The sequence below is a fragment of the Salmo trutta genome, chromosome 39 (genome assembly GCF_901001165.1).
Source record: "Salmo trutta chromosome 39, fSalTru1.1, whole genome shotgun sequence".
Lineage (NCBI taxonomy): Eukaryota > Metazoa > Chordata > Actinopteri > Salmoniformes > Salmonidae > Salmo > Salmo trutta.
Window position 1 is genome coordinate 3,674,637 of NC_042995.1, and position 18,670 is coordinate 3,693,306.

Sequence of the window (18,670 nt, forward strand, 5' to 3'; positions counted from 1 at the left end):
TTGCGACTACTGCACAGAGAGACACACAGAGACACAGATACAGCCAAAGATATACACAGAGACACCCACAGAGATACACAGACACCCACAGAGATACACAGAGACACTCACAGAGATACACAGAGACACCCACAGAGATACACAGAGACACCCACAGAGATACACAGAGACACCCAGAGATACACAGAGACACCCACAGAGATACACAGAGATTCACAGAGACACCCACAGAGATACACAGAGCTACACAGAGATACACAGAGACACCCACAGCGATACACAGAGATACACAGAGATACACAGAGATACACAGAGACACCAACAGAAATACACAGAGACACCCACAGAGATACACAGAGACACACAGAGACACCCACAGAGATACACAGAGACACCCACAGAGATACACAGAGACACCCAAAGAGATACACAGAGATACACAGACACCCAAAGTGATACAGAGACACCCAAAGAGATACACAGAGACACCCACAGAGATACACAGAGATTCACAGAGATACACAGAGACACCCACAGAGATACACAGAGACACCCACAGAGATACACAGAGACACCCACAGAGATACACAGAGACACCCACAGAGATAAACAGAGACACCCAAAGAGATGCAGAGACACCCAAAGAGATCCACAGAGATTCACAGAGATACACAGAGACATCCACAGAGATACACAGAGACACCCACAGAGATACACAGAGACACCCACAGAGATACACAGAGACACCCATAGAGATACACAGAGACACCCACAGAGATACACAGAGACAGTCTATCAGGTAGACTTTGAGGTCAGGGTGTAGTGGGTCGTGTGACTCACCGTCTCCGTGGTCATTGTCTAGCTGTAGAAGGTTCTGGGTCAGGGCACTGCATGCTACCCCGGGCAGGACAAGGACCAGCAGCCACAGCATCACACAGCTGTTCTCCAACGATCTGCCAACACACACGCGCATGCACGCACACACACACACACACACACACACACACACACACACACACACACACACACACGCACACACACACACACACACACACACACACAGGCTACAGTTACACATCTGACTGTGGGCCTACTGTGTATTTATATAGTCAACAACATCTGGGTTCATCCCCTGATTCAAATCCCCCTGGGAACAGATGGACCTGTGTGTGTGTGGGTGTGTGTGCTCCTGTGCCTATTCCCTGGGTCAAGTCTGACAAGCCCAAGCCAGTGCCTCTCATCTCAAGACTATTCATGATGGCAGACTTGGAGTTAAATAGAGCTAGAGAGTAGTAGCTTATTCTACTAATCAAGACTAGTGCACATTTATTCAGTTATAGAAGCCCCTTGGAAAAGACCACAGAGCTCACTCAGTCATGTAGGACCGGCCAGCCACAAAGCCATCATTGTCCAATGTTAGCGCTGAGGGGCTAATTATTTAATTTGGCTGTCTGGTCATCAGGGGTAAGTAAAGATAAACACGGTAAATAAAAGCTAAGTAAATGTATTTTTAATATTACTCAAAGGTGCTCATTCTAATTTCCTAAACGTTCACTTTAAGGACAGTTTTTGTGATTCTGAGGTGATTTCAGTGTTCCTAGTTTACTGTTTCAGTTGGTGGTGGACTGTTGGGGTTGTTTGAGGCTGTTTGGAGGGTCATCTGGTGACACAGCAGTCAGAACATGGTGGCACGTGTTCTGACAAAGCCCAGTAAAGTGTGAGCATTTGAGCCCTAGATATCAAGCCTTTTAGAATTATACTCTAAAGACAAATACTGCACCAAAAGAGCTTAACAGCTTAAAACGGACATCAAGAAAGACAAGAGATTTGCTCCAATCAACTCCCACCGGTCCCTATGTCATCAGACATTGGGGATAATCGGCTTTTTGATCTGTGGCTGAAGCAAGTCACCTGCCTCTCCTTCTCTAACCCCAGCCCCTGCCCTGGGCCTCTATCCCCCAGGGCTACACTCTTATATAAAAGGCTTCCAAAAGGGTTCTTCAGCTGTCCCCATAGAAGAAACCTTTTTTGTTCCAAATATAACCCTTTTTGGTTTCAGGTAGAATTCTTTTGGGTTCTAAATGGAACTCAAAAGGGTTCTACCTGCAACCAAAAAGGGTTCTTCAAAGGGTTTTCCTATGGGGACAGCTGAAGAACCATTTCAAGAGTGTACGTCACTGCTCAAACCCCTGATCCACTCAGAGGCTGGTGCTTTTTGACCCCACCCGCCTCCTTCACCAAGCAACCCCTTCCTTCTACCCCTCCTTCCCAAGCTGCAGCCTCACAGCTTGGGCTGCCCTCAGGAGCTGGAGGATAAGAAAGGATCGGCTGTCTCTCATTCTCTCAACTCAATTCCATTCAAAGGGCTTCACTGGCATGGGAAACATATGTTTACATAGTAGATAGTAAACAAAAGTGAAATAAACAATAAAAAAAGAACGGTAAACATTACACTCACAAAAGTGCCAAAATAATAAAGACATTTCATATGTCATATTATGTCTATATACAGTGTTGTAATGATGTGCAAATAGTTAAAGTAGAAAAGGGAAAATAAATAAACATAAATATGGGTTGTATTTACAATGGTGTTTGTTCTTCACTGGTTGCTATCACGCCCGGATCTGTTTCACCTGTTCTTGTGATTGACAGGTGTCGCTTGTTTTCCCCAGTGTATTTATCCCTGTGTTTCCTGTCTCTCTGTGCCAGTTCGTCTTGTATGTTTCCACGTCAACCAGCGTTTTTCCCGTTCTCTTGCTTTTTGCTATTCTCCTTTTTCTAGTCCTCACAGTTTTGACCCTTGCCTGTTTCTGGACTTTGTACCCGCCTGCCTGACCATTCTGCCTGCCTTGACCACGAGCCTGTCTGCCACTCTGTACCTCCTGGACTCTGATCTGGTTTTGACCTTTTGCCTGTCCACGACCATTCTCTTGCCTACTCCTTTGGATTAATAAACATTGTAAGACTCCAACCATCTGCCTCCTGTGTCTTTATTTGGGTCTCGCCTTGTGCCTTGATAGTTGCCCTTTTCTTGTGGCAACAGGTCACACATCTTGCTGCTGTGATGGCACACTGTGGTATTTCACCCAATAGATACGGGAGTTTATCAAAATTGTAATTGTTTTCAAATTCTTTGTAGGTCTGTGTAATCTGAGGGAAATACGGTCTCTCTCTCCCTCTCTTATTCTGTCCCAAGCAGGAGTATCTGGTCACCCTGTAACACCTTATGAGTGACAGTGACCTACAGCTAGTGTTCAACCAATCCTTTTCAAATGACCCTGTTCATGCCCTCCCCTCTGCCGAGTGCTATGGGCTCTCCATGTCTTTTTGGTCAACTGATCAACTGACCACCTGACTCAACAGACCAATTAGTAAAGACAACAGTTACACTGTAAAAAAAATCCTGTGTCTGAATATTACTGTGTGTTATGACTGATTTATAAATATGCCCACTCACTGGCCACAAAGCCAACGGTCGGTTGAGTTGAACCTTGGAACAGTTGGATTTCATTCAAAAAGCATAGCTCTACCAGACACCAGTGTACTGTACTGTTACTGTATATATGACTAACTCCACTTGACTGTGGTCTGGTGGGAGGCACTCACATGAGGTTTGCATGGTGAAGTAGGTTAAAATGATGAACTATGTAGGGACTTAATGTCTGAGACGGCAGAACAGCATCCCAGACAACTGTCACAGGAACAGAACTAGCTCCTTGACCCTGTGCTATACACTGAGGGTACAAAACATTAGGAACACCTTCCTAATATTGAGTTGCACCCCCTTTTGCACTCAGAAAAGCCTCAATTCGTCAGGGCATGGACACTACAATGTGTCGAAAGCGTTCCACAGGGATGCTTTGACTCTAATCCTTCCCACTGTTGTGTCAGATTGGCTGGATGTCCTTTGTGTGGTGGACCATTCTTGATACAAACGGGAAACTGTTCAGTGTTAAAAACCCAGCAGCGTGGCAGTTCTTGACACACTTAAATCGGTGCACCTGGCACCTACTACCATACCCCATTCAAAAGGCACTTATATGTTTTGTCTTGTCCATTCCCCTCTGAATGGCACATGCACAATCCATGTCTCAATTGTCTTAAGGCTTAAAAATCCTCCCCTTCATCTACACTGATTGAAGTGGATTTAAAAACTGACATCAATAAGGGATCATAGATTTCACCTGGATTCTCCTGGTCAGTCTGTCATGGTGTTCCTAATGTTTTGTACACTCAGTGTACATGTATAATACACACTTTTACATGTGTGAAAGAGGACAAATAAAAGCACTCACCTAATTATTTTGTATAATTGTTTATTCAAATTATTTGCGGTAGGGAAGTTCCACAATTTCCTAGAGAGTCTGGGTGAACTTTTCTGAGATTGGGTAACCTTTCCAATAGTTGCTTAGGCTACTGCAACTGTTTCAGTCTCCAGCCATCGAGCATCATCATCATATCTGCTAGCCTGCTTTCATGTCTGCCAGAGATTTCCACAGTAAGAAACATGAGCATTCTTCAACTGAATGGTTCACGCCTGATGTCCTCAATTGCCCTTCGTGCTCACTCCCATCCCCTTAATTCTGTATTTCTTTCTGACTGTAATGTGTATACAGGTAGGCCAGAAAAGCCACATCCCTGATTGGAAGATGAGTGGCAACCCTGATTAGCAGCACCTAAGCACCTTGTGTTCCCTGCAAATGTGGTTCTCAATTCAAATAAAATTGTATGTACACACTGAAGAAGGCTGCAGAGCCGGAACGTCTGTGTACGCTATCCCAGATGCAGTGAAAATAATAATGAAAAGAAAAGAAAATGAAGTAAGATTTATGAGAGATGTTTTTGCGTGCAGACACATTACACCTTTTGTTTGTCATTCTTCAACTTATGAAATTAGTTTTATTTCATCCGCTCAAAATCAGTCACTGATGTAGGCTAGCGGTCCAGCTGCAACCAGCAGCCACAACGGCCCTCGAGGAAAAGCTAATCCAGCATTCAGAAGGGTCCCCCTAAAACTGTCACTAGGAATGATCATGTGGCCATTAATGTGGCTATTACATGTAGTGGGAATAGAAAAGTCATTTGCAGTTTGATTATTGTTGCTAAACTGCGACAGTTATCCTTACAAAAATGTTCGGTTTGACGTTTAACCGTGACATTTTGGAATGTTCAACTGACATTGTAACTAAGTAACATGTTTGCTGCAAATAGAACACTTGTTGAACTCACCTCAGGGAGCACTGGAACACGGCCAACATTCCATTAGAGCTCTTTGTCCTCAGACAAATCTCTGATGACATTTTGACCTACTAAAACTCTTTCAATGGCCCTCACAACATCACCTGAAGACCTCCTCAAAATAGCCTCCTACTCAGAAACCTTTAATATCTTTTTAGAACCCAGGTAGACAGTCTAGTGGTGCAGTACTGTGACCCAAATACAGATCCTAAGGCATAGGGCCATGACCCAGTGTCCAAGCCAATACAGTACATATGTGCATCTGACATTGACATTTTGCTGTGCCATCACATAGGATGCTTAGTACACAGTGTATGTTCGGCCCCCTGGGTTGGAGTCAATTCTATCTTAACTTCTCGTCCCCAGTTAACTCTACAAACGGCAGTTGAGGACAGTAATGAAAGACGCCTCATAGAGAATGATTGGCCATTGCCACTGCACTTTAAAACTCACTGGTAAACAGACTTAGCCTTATTCATCATGTCATTCAGCCTCTCTGAATAAGACAGAAGGAGTTGATATTGCCCACAGAGTATTATTTGCCTCTCTTTCACCAGAAGAGTTGCTGGACTGTAAAGCTGCTCCACTTTGATGGAACATCTTGGTTTTTTTTCATGTCCAGCAGCAACAAAAAAAATGAGAAGGGGTCGCCTTTGTACCAAGAGAAGGCTCTCCATGGTTACAAATGTAACTCTCTCTTGTGCAGCAACAACAGGGAGCCAACGTGTTCTCTTTTAGAGGTTTTGGCACATGGCTGATCTGATCTGGACAAAAGGTGATTGCAGGGTCACACAATTACACCTGGAGATTAAATCAAAGCAACAGATGATTTTCCATGGACTTGGAAACAACTAATCCCCTGTTCTACTTTCTCTCACTTGCATCACAAACCAACATATTTTATCTGAGATTAGTGAGGACTTTCAGATCCAGGGAATATAATAATAAAGCTGTAGGCTAGCTGGGAATATAGAATATAGGGACAATATGGGATATAGGACAATATGGGATATAGGGACAATATGGAATATAGGGACAATATGGGATATAGGGACAATATGGGATATAGGGACAATATGGGATATAGGGACAATATGGGATATAGGCACAATATGGGATATAGGGACAATATGGAATATAGGGACAATATGGGATATAGGGACAATATGGGATATAGGGACAATATGGGATATAGGGACAATACGGGATATAGGGACAATATGGAATATAGGGACAATATGGGATATAGGGACAATATGGGATATAGGGACAATATTGGATATAGGGACAATATGGGATATAGGGACAATATGGGATATAGGGACAATATTGGATATGGGGACAATATGGGATATAGGGAAAATATGGGATATAGGGACAATATGGAATATAGGGACAATATGGGATATAGGGACAATATGGGATATAGGGACAATATGGGATATAGGGACAATATGGTAGGACAATATGGGATATAGGGACAATATGGGATATAGGGACAATATGGTAGGACAATATGGGATATAGGGACAATATGGGATATAGGGACAATATGGGATATAGGACAATATGGAATATAGGGACAATATGGGATATAGGGACAATATGGTAGGACAATATGGTAGGACAATATGGGATATAGGGACAATATGGGATATAGGGACAATATGGGATATAGGACAATATGGAATATAGGGACAATATGGGATATAGGGACAATATGGGATATAGGGACAATATGGGATATAGGGACAATATGGTAGGACAATATGGGATATAGGGACAATATGGTAGGACAATATGGGATATAGGGACAATATGGGATATAGGGACAATATGGGATATAGGCACAATATGGGATATAGGGACAATATGGAATATAGGGACAATATGGGATATAGGGACAATATGGGATATAGGGACAATATGGGATATAGGGACAATATGGGATATAGGGACAATACGGGATATAGGGACAATATGGAATATAGGGACAATATGGGATATAGGGACAATATGGGATATAGGGACAATATTGGATATAGGGACAATATGGGATATAGGGACAATATGGGATATAGGGACAATATTGGATATGGGGACAATATGGGATATAGGGACAATATGGGATATAGGGACAATATGGAATATAGGGACAATATGGGATATAGGGACAATATGGGATATAGGGACAATATGGGATATAGGGACAATATGGTAGGACAATATGGGATATAGGGACAATATGGGATATAGGGACAATATGGTAGGACAATATGGGATATAGGGACAATATGGGATATAGGGACAATATGGGATATAGGACAATATGGAATATAGGGACAATATGGGATATAGGGACAATATGGGATATAGGGACAATATGGGATATAGGACAATATGGAATATAGGGACAATATGGGATATAGGGACAATATGGGATATAGGGACAATATGGGATATAGGGACAATATGGTAGGACAATATGGGATATAGGGACAATATGGTAGGACAATATGGGATATAGGGACAATATGGGATATAGGGACAATATGGTAGGACAATATGGGATATAGGGACAATATGGGATATAGGGACAATATGGGATATAGGACAATATGGAATATAGGGACAATATGGGATATAGGGACAATATGGTAGGACAATATGGGATATAGGGAAAATATGGGATATAGGGACAATATGGAATATAGGGACAATATGGGATATAGGGACAATATGGGATATAGGGACAATATGGGATATAGGACAATATGGTAGGACAATATGGGATATAGGGACAATATGGTAGGACAATATGGGATATAGGGACAATATGGGATATAGGGACAATATGGGATATAGGCACAATATGGGATATAGGGACAATATGGAATATAGGGACAATATGGGATATAGGGACAATATGGGATATAGGGACAATATGGGATATAGGGACAATATGGGATATAGGGACAATACGGGATATAGGGACAATATGGAATATAGGGACAATATGGGATATAGGGACAATATGGGATATAGGGACAATATTGGATATAGGGACAATATGGGATATAGGGACAATATGGGATATAGGGACAATATTGGATATGGGGACAATATGGGATATAGGGACAATATGGGATATAGGGACAATATGGAATATAGGGACAATATGGGATATAGGGACAATATGGGATATAGGGACAATATGGTAGGACAATATGGGATATAGGGACAATATGGGATATAGGGACAATATGGTAGGACAATATGGGATATAGGGACAATATGGGATATAGGGACAATATGGGATATAGGACAATATGGAATATAGGGACAATATGGGATATAGGGACAATATGGGATATAGGGACAATATGGGATATAGGACAATATGGAATATAGGGACAATATGGGATATAGGGACAATATGGGATATAGGGACAATATGGGATATAGGGACAATATGGTAGGACAATATGGGATATAGGGACAATATGGTAGGACAATATGGGATATAGGGACAATATGGGATATAGGGACAATATGGTAGGACAATATGGGATATAGGGACAATATGGGATATAGGGACAATATGGGATATAGGACAATATGGAATATAGGGACAATATGGGATATAGGGACAATATGGTAGGACAATATGGGATATAGGGAAAATATGGGATATAGGGACAATATGGAATATAGGGACAATATGGGATATAGGGACAATATGGGATATAGGGACAATATGGGATATAGGACAATATGGAATATAGGGACAATATGGGATATAGGGACAATATGGTAGGACAATATGGGATATAGGGACAATATGGGATATAGGGACAATATGGGATATAGGGACAATATGGGATATAGGGACAATATGGGATATAGGGACAATATGGTAGGACAATATGGGATATAGGGACAATATGGGATATAGGGACAATATGGGATATAGGGACAATATGGTAGGACAATATGGGATATAGGGACAATATGGAATATAGGGACAATATGGGATATAGGGACAATATGGTAGGACAATATGGGATATAGGGACAATATGGGATATAGGGACAATATGGAATATAGGGACAATATGGAATATAGGGACAATATGGGAGATAGGACGATATGGGATATAGGGACAATATGGGATATAGGGACAATATGGGATATAGGGACAATATGGGATATAGGGACAATATGGGATATAGGGACAATATGGTAGGACAATATGGGATATAGGGACAATATGGTAGGACAATATGGGATATAGGGACAATATGGGATATAGGGACAATATGGTAGGACAATATGGGATATAGGGACAATATGGGATATAGGGACAATATGGGATATAGGACAATATGGAATATAGGGACAATATGGGATATAGGGACAATATGGTAGGACAATATGGTAGGACAATATGGGATATAGGGACAATATGGGATATAGGGACAATATGGGATATAGGACAATATGGAATATAGGGACAATATGGGATATAGGGACAATATGGGAAATAGGGACAATATGGGATATAGGGACAATATGGTAGGACAATATGGGATATAGGGACAATATGGTAGGACAATATGGGATATAGGGACAATATGGGATATAGGGACAATATGGTAGGACAATATGGATATAGGGACAATATGGGATATAGGGACAATATGGGATATAGGACAATATGGAATATAGGGACAATATGGGATATAGGGACAATATGGGATATAGGGACAATATGGGATATAGGACAATATGGAATATAGGGACAATATGGGATATAGGGACAATATGGTAGGACAATATGGGATATAGGGACAATATGGGATATAGGGACAATATGGAATATAGGGACAATATGGGATATAGGGACAATATGGGATATAGGGACAATATGGGATATAGGACAATATGGAATATAGGGACAATATGGGATATAGGGACAATATGGAAGAACAATATGGGATATAGGGACAATATGGGATATAGGGACAATATGGGATATAAGGACAATATGGGATATAGGGACAATATGGGATATAGGGACAATATGGGATATAGGGACAATATGGGATATAGGGACAATATGGTAGGACAATATGGGATATAGGGACAATATGGAATATAGGGACAATATGGGATATAGGGACAATATGGTAGGACAATATGGGATATAGGGACAATATGGGATATAGGGACAATATGGAATATAGGGACAATATGGAATATAGGGACAATATGGGAGATAGGACGATATGGGATATAGGGACAATATGGGATATAGGGACAATATGGGATATAGGGACAATATGGGATATAGGGACAATATGGTAGGACAATATGGGATATAGGGACAATATGGGATATAGGGACAATATGGTAGGACAATATGGGATATAGGGACAATATGGGATATAGGGACAATATGGGATATAGGACAATATGGAATATAGGGACAATATGGGATATAGGGACAATATGGTAGGACAATATGGTAGGACAATATGGGATATAGGGACAATATGGGATATAGGGACAATATGGGATATAGGACAATATGGAATATAGGGACAATATGGGATATAGGGACAATATGGGAAATAGGGACAATATGGGATATAGGGACAATATGGTAGGACAATATGGGATATAGGGACAATATGGTAGGACAATATGGGATATAGGGACAATATGGGATATAGGGACAATATGGTAGGACAATATGGGATATAGGGACAATATGGGATATAGGGACAATATGGGATATAGGACAATATGGAATATAGGGACAATATGGGATATAGGGACAATATGGTAGGACAATATGGGATATAGGGACAATATGGGATATAGGGACAATATGGAATATAGGGACAATATGGGATATAGGGACAATATGGGATATAGGGACAATATGGGATATAGGACAATATGGAATATAGGGACAATATGGGATATAGGGACAATATGGTAGGACAATATGGGATATAGGGACAATATGGGATATAGGGACAATATGGGATATAGGGACAATATGGGATATAGGGACAATATGGTAGGACAATATGGGATATAGGGACAATATGGAATATAGGGACAATATGGGATATAGGGACAATATGGTAGGACAATATGGGATATAGGGACAATATGGGATATAGGGACAATATGGAATATAGGGACAATATGGAATATAGGGACAATATGGGAGATAGGACGATATGGGATATAGGGACAATATGGGATATAGGGACAATATGGGATATAGGACAATATGGGATATAGGGACAATATGGGGTATAGGGACAATATGGGATATAGGGACAATATGGGAGATAGGACAATATGGGATATAGGGACAATATGGGATATAGGGACAATATGGGATATAGGACAATATGGGGACAATATGGGGACAATATGGGATATAGGGACAATATGGGATATATGGACAATATGGAATATAGGGACAATATGGGATATAGGGCAATATGGAATATAGGGACAATATGGGATATATGGACAATATGGGATATAGGACAATATGGGATATAGGGACAATATGGAATATAGGGACAATATGGGATATATGGACAATATTGGATATAGGACAATATGGGATATAGGGACAATATGGAATATAGGGACAATATGGGATATAGGACAATATGGAATATAGGGACAATATGGGATATATGGACAATATGGGATATAGGACAATATGGGATATAGGGACAATATGGAATATAGGGACAATATGGGATATAGGGACAATATTCTAAAATCACAGACCTGTCATTACTATAATGATGGTCCTTGAGGTTGGAGAAATCACAGACCTGTCATTACTGTAATGATGGTCCTTGAGGTTGGAGAGGTCACAGACCTGTCATTACTATAATGATGGTCCTTGAGGTTGGAGAGAACACAGACCTGTCATTACTATAATGATGGTCCTTGAGGTTGGAGAGGTCACAGACCTGTCATTACTATAATGATGGTCCTTGAGGTTGGAGAGATCAGAGACCTGTCATTACTATAATGATGGTCCTTGAGGTTGGAGAGGTTACAGACCTGTCATTACTATAATGATGGTCCTTGAGGTTGGAGAGGTCACAGACCTATCATTACTATAATGATGGTCCTTGAGGTTGGAGAAATAACAGACCTGTCATTACTATAATGATGGTCCTTGAGGTTGGTGAGATCACAGACCTGTCATTACTATAGTGATGGTCCTTGAGTTTGGAGAGGTCACAGACCTGTCATTACTATAATGATGGTCCTTGAGGTTGGAGAGGTCACAGACCTGTCATTACTATAATGATGGTCCTTGAGGTTGGAGAAATAACAGACCTGTCATTACTATAATGATGGTCCTTGAGGTTGGAGAGGTCACAGACCTGTCATTACTATAATGATGGTCCTTGAGTTTGGAGAGGTCACAGACCTGTCATTACTATAATGATGGTCCTTGAGGTTGGAGAGAACACAGACCTGTCATTACTATAATGATGGTCCTTGAGGTTGGAGCGGTCACAGACCTGTCATTACTATAATGATGGTCCTTGAGGTTGGAGAGAACACAGACCTGTCATTACTATAATGATGGTCCTTGAGGTTGGAGAGGTCACAGACCTGTCATTACTATAATGATGGTCCTTGAGGTTGGAGCGGTCACAGACCTGTCATTACTATAATGATGGTCCTTGAGGTTGGAGCGGTCACAGACCTGTCATTACTATAATGATGGTCCTTGAGGTTGGAGAGGTCACAGACCTGTCATTACTATAATGATGGTCCTTGAGGTTGGAGAGGTCACAGACCTGTCATTATTATAATGATGGTCCTTGAGGTTGGAGCGGTCACAGACCTGTCATTACTATAATGATGGTCCTTGAGGTTGGAGAGGTCACAGACCTGTCATTACTATAATGATGGTCCTTGAGGTTGGAGAAATCACAGGCCTGTCATTACTATAATGATGGTCCTTGAGGTTGGAGGGGTCACAGACCTGTCATTACTATAATGATGGTCCTTGAGGTTGGTGAGGTCACAGACCTGTCATTACTATAATGATGGTCCTTGAGGTTGGAGAGGTCACAGACCTGTCATTACTATAATGATGGTCCTTGAGGTTGGAGAGGTCACAGACCTGTCATTACTATAATGATGGTCCTTGAGGTTGGAGAAATCACAGACCTGTCATTACTATAATGATGGTCCTTGAGGTTGGAGAAATAACAGACCTGTCACTACTATAATGATGGTCCTTGAGGTTGGAGAGGTCACAGACCTGTCATTACTATAATGATGGTCCTTGAGGTTGGAGAGGTCACAGGCCTGTCATTACTATAATGATGGTCCTTGAGGTTGGAGAAATAACAGACCTGTCATTACTATAATGATGGTCCTTGAGGTTGGAGAGGTCACAGACCTGTCATTACTATAATGATGGTCCTTGAGGTTGGAGAAATCACAGACCTGTCATTACTATAATGATGGTCCTTGAGGTTGGAGAAATCACAGACCTGTCATTACTATAATGATGGTCCTTGAGGTTGGTGAGATCACAGACCTGTCATTACTATGACGATTGTTTTTAGTAGAAAGGTTCTCATAATGCCTGGGGACCTTTGTAGTTGTCTTACTATCTGTGAATGTGTTATAGAGTTTGCCTGTAATGCTGTTTTGCTACTACTGTCATTGTGCATAATGTTGTGCATAATGTGAAGGAGGTCACTGGGCTTGTTTAACGGACCTCTTCATCCCTAACCAGCTCACATCTAGACTGGGACTCAGGACCTTTATCTCACAAACATGTGACTGCCCCCTTGATGACGTCTGAGACATTTACGCCACCGATAAACTATTAGGTAGCCCGGGTGGAGACAATTCAAGCTGAGGAGTGAGATGGTTAAATGCCCATCTGGAATGCGTCCTGTGTTATGTATTGTGTTAGGCATAGTTTTTTTATAGAGTTCCCTCTAGATAAATTATTCAATTCCAATATAATCCAATAATTCAATAAGGATCTTGGAGAAAAACAAAAGGGATAATGTCCACCACTAAGTAAACAAAACATTTAGAAATAATTATCATGGGGCTTATTTTTCATATCAAGGTAATCTTGAAGAAAAACAAGAGTGCCTCGATGAGAAGAAAAATGAAGTCCCACAATACATTTTTCTAAATGTATTTATTTACTAAGTAATGGTCATTATTCCCTTTATTTTTCTCCAAGATTCTGAATTAGTGAATTATATTAGAATGTAATAATTTATCACATCATAGACTAGCCAAAGAGCCCCTTATAACAAGCCTCAAAGATCTTAGAGTTATTACACATTCAAGCTCACCAGCACATTGATTTTCCTCCCCAGTAAGTAAGTTATTTATCACCAATCAAATCCAAGGAACAAGTACCAAGAGCTGGAGCAGCTGACGTTACTAAACTGCTGCTATTCCAGAGTCAGTAAGCTAGTTATATTCTGTATCATGACGATAAAGCATTGTGAATCAGCAGTAAGTATCGTGTGCTTTGATTGGTCACTTTGTACAGTACGAGGGGGGGTTAATACATAGCCTCAGGCAATCCACTAGTGCTAATTCTATTAAGCATGAGGGTTACTGGGACAGCATCTGACACGGAAAGCTGCTCAACGTCTTGCACTCATTTAACCTCTAATCCAAAATAAAGATGCACGCACAAACACAGACACAGTCTCTCGTGACAGGCTCGTCTCTCGTGACAGGCTCGTCTCTCGTGACAGGCTGTTAACATAGCTGGCCAGCGTTTACTTGAGATTTGGCTCTGGGTTCTGACATACACGCTACAAAATTATAGCCTGCAAATGTCTACTGTTTTGAATGTGTATTTTGCTGCAAGGACATTTTTGGTGAAAAGTATCAACTATATACATCAATATACGGTGCATTCGGAAAGTATTCAGACCCCTTCCCTTTTTCAACATTGTGTGACGTTACAGCCTTATTCTAAAGTGGATTAAATAAAACATTTTCCTCATCAATCTACACACAATACCCCCTAATGACAAAGCGAAAACAGGTTTTTAGAAATGTTTGCAAATGTATTAAACATATAAAACAGAAATACCTTATTTACATAAGTATTCAGACCCTTTGATATGAGACTCAAAATTGAGCTCAGGTGCATCCTGTTTCCATTAATAATTCGTGAGATGTTTCTACAACTTGATTAGAGTCCACATGTGGTAAATCCCATTGATTGGACATGATTTGGAAAGGCAAACACCTGTCTATATAAGGTCCCACAGTTGACAGTGCATGTCAGAGCAAAAACTAAGCCATTATGTCTAAGGAATTGTTCGTAGAGTTCCGAGACGGGATTGTGTCAAGGCACAGATCTGGGGAAGGGTACCAAAAAATGTCTGCAGCATTGAATATCCCAAAGAACAGACTGGCCTCCATCATTCTTAAATGGAAAAAGTATGGAACCACCAAGACATTTCCTAGAGCTGGCCGCCCGGCCAAACTGAGCAATCGGGGAGGTGATCAAGAATCCGATGGTCACTCTGACAGAGCTCCAGAGTTCCTCTTTGGAGATGGGAGAACCTTCCAGAAGGAGAACCATTTCTGAAGCACTCCACCAATCAGACCTTTATGGTAGAGTGGCCAGACGGAAGCCACTCCTCAGTAAAAGGCACATGACAGCCCGCTAGGAGTTTGCCAAAAGGCACCTAAGGTACTCTCAGACCATGAGAAACAAGATTCTCTGGTCTGATGAAACCAAGATTGAACTCTGTGGCCTGAATGCCAAGTGTCTGGAGGAAACCTGGCACCATCCCTACGGTGAAGCATGGGGGTGGCAGCATCAAACTGTGGGGATGTTTTTCAGCGGCAGGGACTGGGAGACTAGTCAGGATTGAGGGAAAGATGAATGGAGCAAAGTACAGAGAGATCCTTGATGAAAACCTGCTCTAGAGCACTCAGGACCTTCCAACAGGACTACGACCCTAAGCACACAGCCAAGACAACGCAGGAGTGGCTTCAAGTCTCTAAATGTCCTTGAGTGGTCCAGCCAGAGCCCGGACTTGAACCCAATTGAACATCTCTGGAGAGACCTGAAAATATCTGTGCAGCGGCGCTCCCCATCCAACCTGACAGAGCTTGAGAGGATCTGCAGAGAAGAATGGGAGAAACTCCCCAAATACAGGTGTGTCAAGCTTGTAGCATCATACCCAAGAAGACTCGAGGCTGTAATCGCTGCCAAAGGTGCTTCAACAAAGTACAGAGTAGGGATGCACGATACATCGGTGAACATATCAGTGAACATATTGGAATCAACCAATATTACCTAAAAATGCCAACATCAGTATCGGCCCGATGTCTAGTTTAACGGCAATGTGCAAAACCGATGTCAAAGCTGACGTGCATACCTATATAACGTAGGTACATGACGTAATGACCCCACACTACACACGCACTACACACGCAACACAGCATTCCTAACCTAGCCCACAATGTCTGCTGTGTGGATCGAGCAGTCAACAAGTCGAGCAGTCATTTGAAAGAGTAAGAAAATTTCAGCGAGACAATTCAAAGGTGAAATCCATTAACGGCAAGATTATGGAATTCATTGCCCTTGACAATCAACCGTTCTCTGTCGTGGGTGATGTTGGCTTTCGCCGAATGGTCGATCGCCGGTACACACTACCAAGTGCTCTATTTTTCAGATGTTGCCATACCGGAGTTACACAGTAATAGCGTCACTGCTATTAGCTTCACCACATACTATGGAATGCCGTTTGGGTCTTTGCGTGTCAAAAAAGATACACATCAAATAACACTATTTGACACATTAAATAAGCTTTAAATTAAACACGTCAAATAACACAGTTCTATTATAGAATGTTGTGTGTTCTGAATTTGCACGTGCAAGCCAAGCGCCACCACTACTATCAGTAGTGCTGTCAAAACTGTACAAAAAAGTCTGTAAACTAGCAAACACTGGCCACGAACAATGTGTTTACAATACTGCGTTGGTAATAAAGCATTATTTGTTCGACCGCAAATTCTGGGGTAGCTAGCTAGCGTTAGCTTGGTACCTAGCAAGCACCAATAAAACCAGTCTGAAACCAATGACCAGTAGAAACTGCAGTCATTTTCATTATTCTTATCAATGATTTAGGAATCCTTGTGAGTAAGTATTAGCTAGGTAGCCACTTGTTGTTCGCCTATTGAAATTGAACTTCAGTTCATAAAATAAATAGCTAGCCAGCTACTTAACCCTGTTGCTCAAAGCTAACGTTATAAGCAGCCAGTTAGCTTCATCTGGCGAATTATGTGTTGTGAAGCTAACCACAATATGGATTGAAACAGTGGAATTTGCAGTTTGCCTGCAAAATAAATAAATAAAAGTACCTCTTCGAAAGTGATGTAGATGGTTACAATTGGTGGAATCATGCCATATTTAGACTAGATAATGTTAAACAAGGTTGGAATGTGAAAATGAAATGGGGTATCAGTCTAAGAGTTTACGCAAATATTAGCATTGTAGCTCTTATCACAGGACTGTGACTGTGTGAAATCACCTACCCAGTCAGCCTATTGTGTGTATTGACATACATATTGCACTGTACAGCTTTACCTAAGGATTGGGGATCAATGAAATGGGGTATCAGTCTACTCAATACCCAATATATTTTTTCCCAACGTCCTCCTCAGAGTTATCAGACTCCAAAACATTCACGCAGTTTTGTTTTTCCTCAGGAATAGTGTTTAATACACATAGGTTGACAATAAATGTGGCTCAATTCACAGTTGTTTCAGAGTCCTGCAATAAGAGCTAATGTTCTGTGTGTCACTGAGTAGACTGATACCCCATGTCATTGATCCACAATCCATAGGTAAAGCCGTACAGTGAAATAAGTATGCCCCCAATGCAATTCTAAAGTATAATACATCCAGTGTGATTTCAACAGAATTAACAAATTATTGTCTTTTGTTGATTTTATATAACAACATTCCAACCTCGTTTAGCATGATCTATTCAATAATGGCATAATTCTACTATTTGTATTCATTTGCATCACTGTCAATGACATACTTTTATTTTCAAGGCTAACCGCAAAGTCCACTATTGTGGCTAATCCTTATTGTGGCTAGCTTCACATAGATGGGTTTGTCCACTATTAATCAAATAAGAACTGTCTTATAAATGAGGGTTATTTTAGATGATGACACCTAGCTATATAGCTAACTATAGCTACTGAAACAGATGACGTCATTTTGCTATGTTTTTGGGGAAGAACATTGTTTGCATCCATGAGTAGCTAGCTTTTTTTTATGACCAGATCTGTAGGTGCGCGAGACAACTTTACCAGCATCATAGCACACGTATCGATGAATCGTTGTG

The 18,670-nt window shown here is 41.1% G+C and overlaps 1 protein-coding gene across 5 annotated transcripts in view; it reads right to left on the reverse strand.

The window, feature by feature from the left end:
* LOC115179197 (prolactin receptor-like) overlaps positions 1–18,670 on the reverse strand; it is a 54,179-nt gene that overhangs the window by 20,847 nt on the left and 14,662 nt on the right. For all 5 annotated transcript variants that reach the window (XM_029740572.1, XM_029740569.1, XM_029740571.1 and 2 more), the window contains exon 2: positions 841–953. In XM_029740572.1, coding sequence (XP_029596432.1) covers positions 841–931 — 91 coding nt within the window. In that variant the 5' untranslated portion in view covers positions 932–953. The remainder of the gene's footprint in view (positions 1–840; positions 954–18,670) is intronic.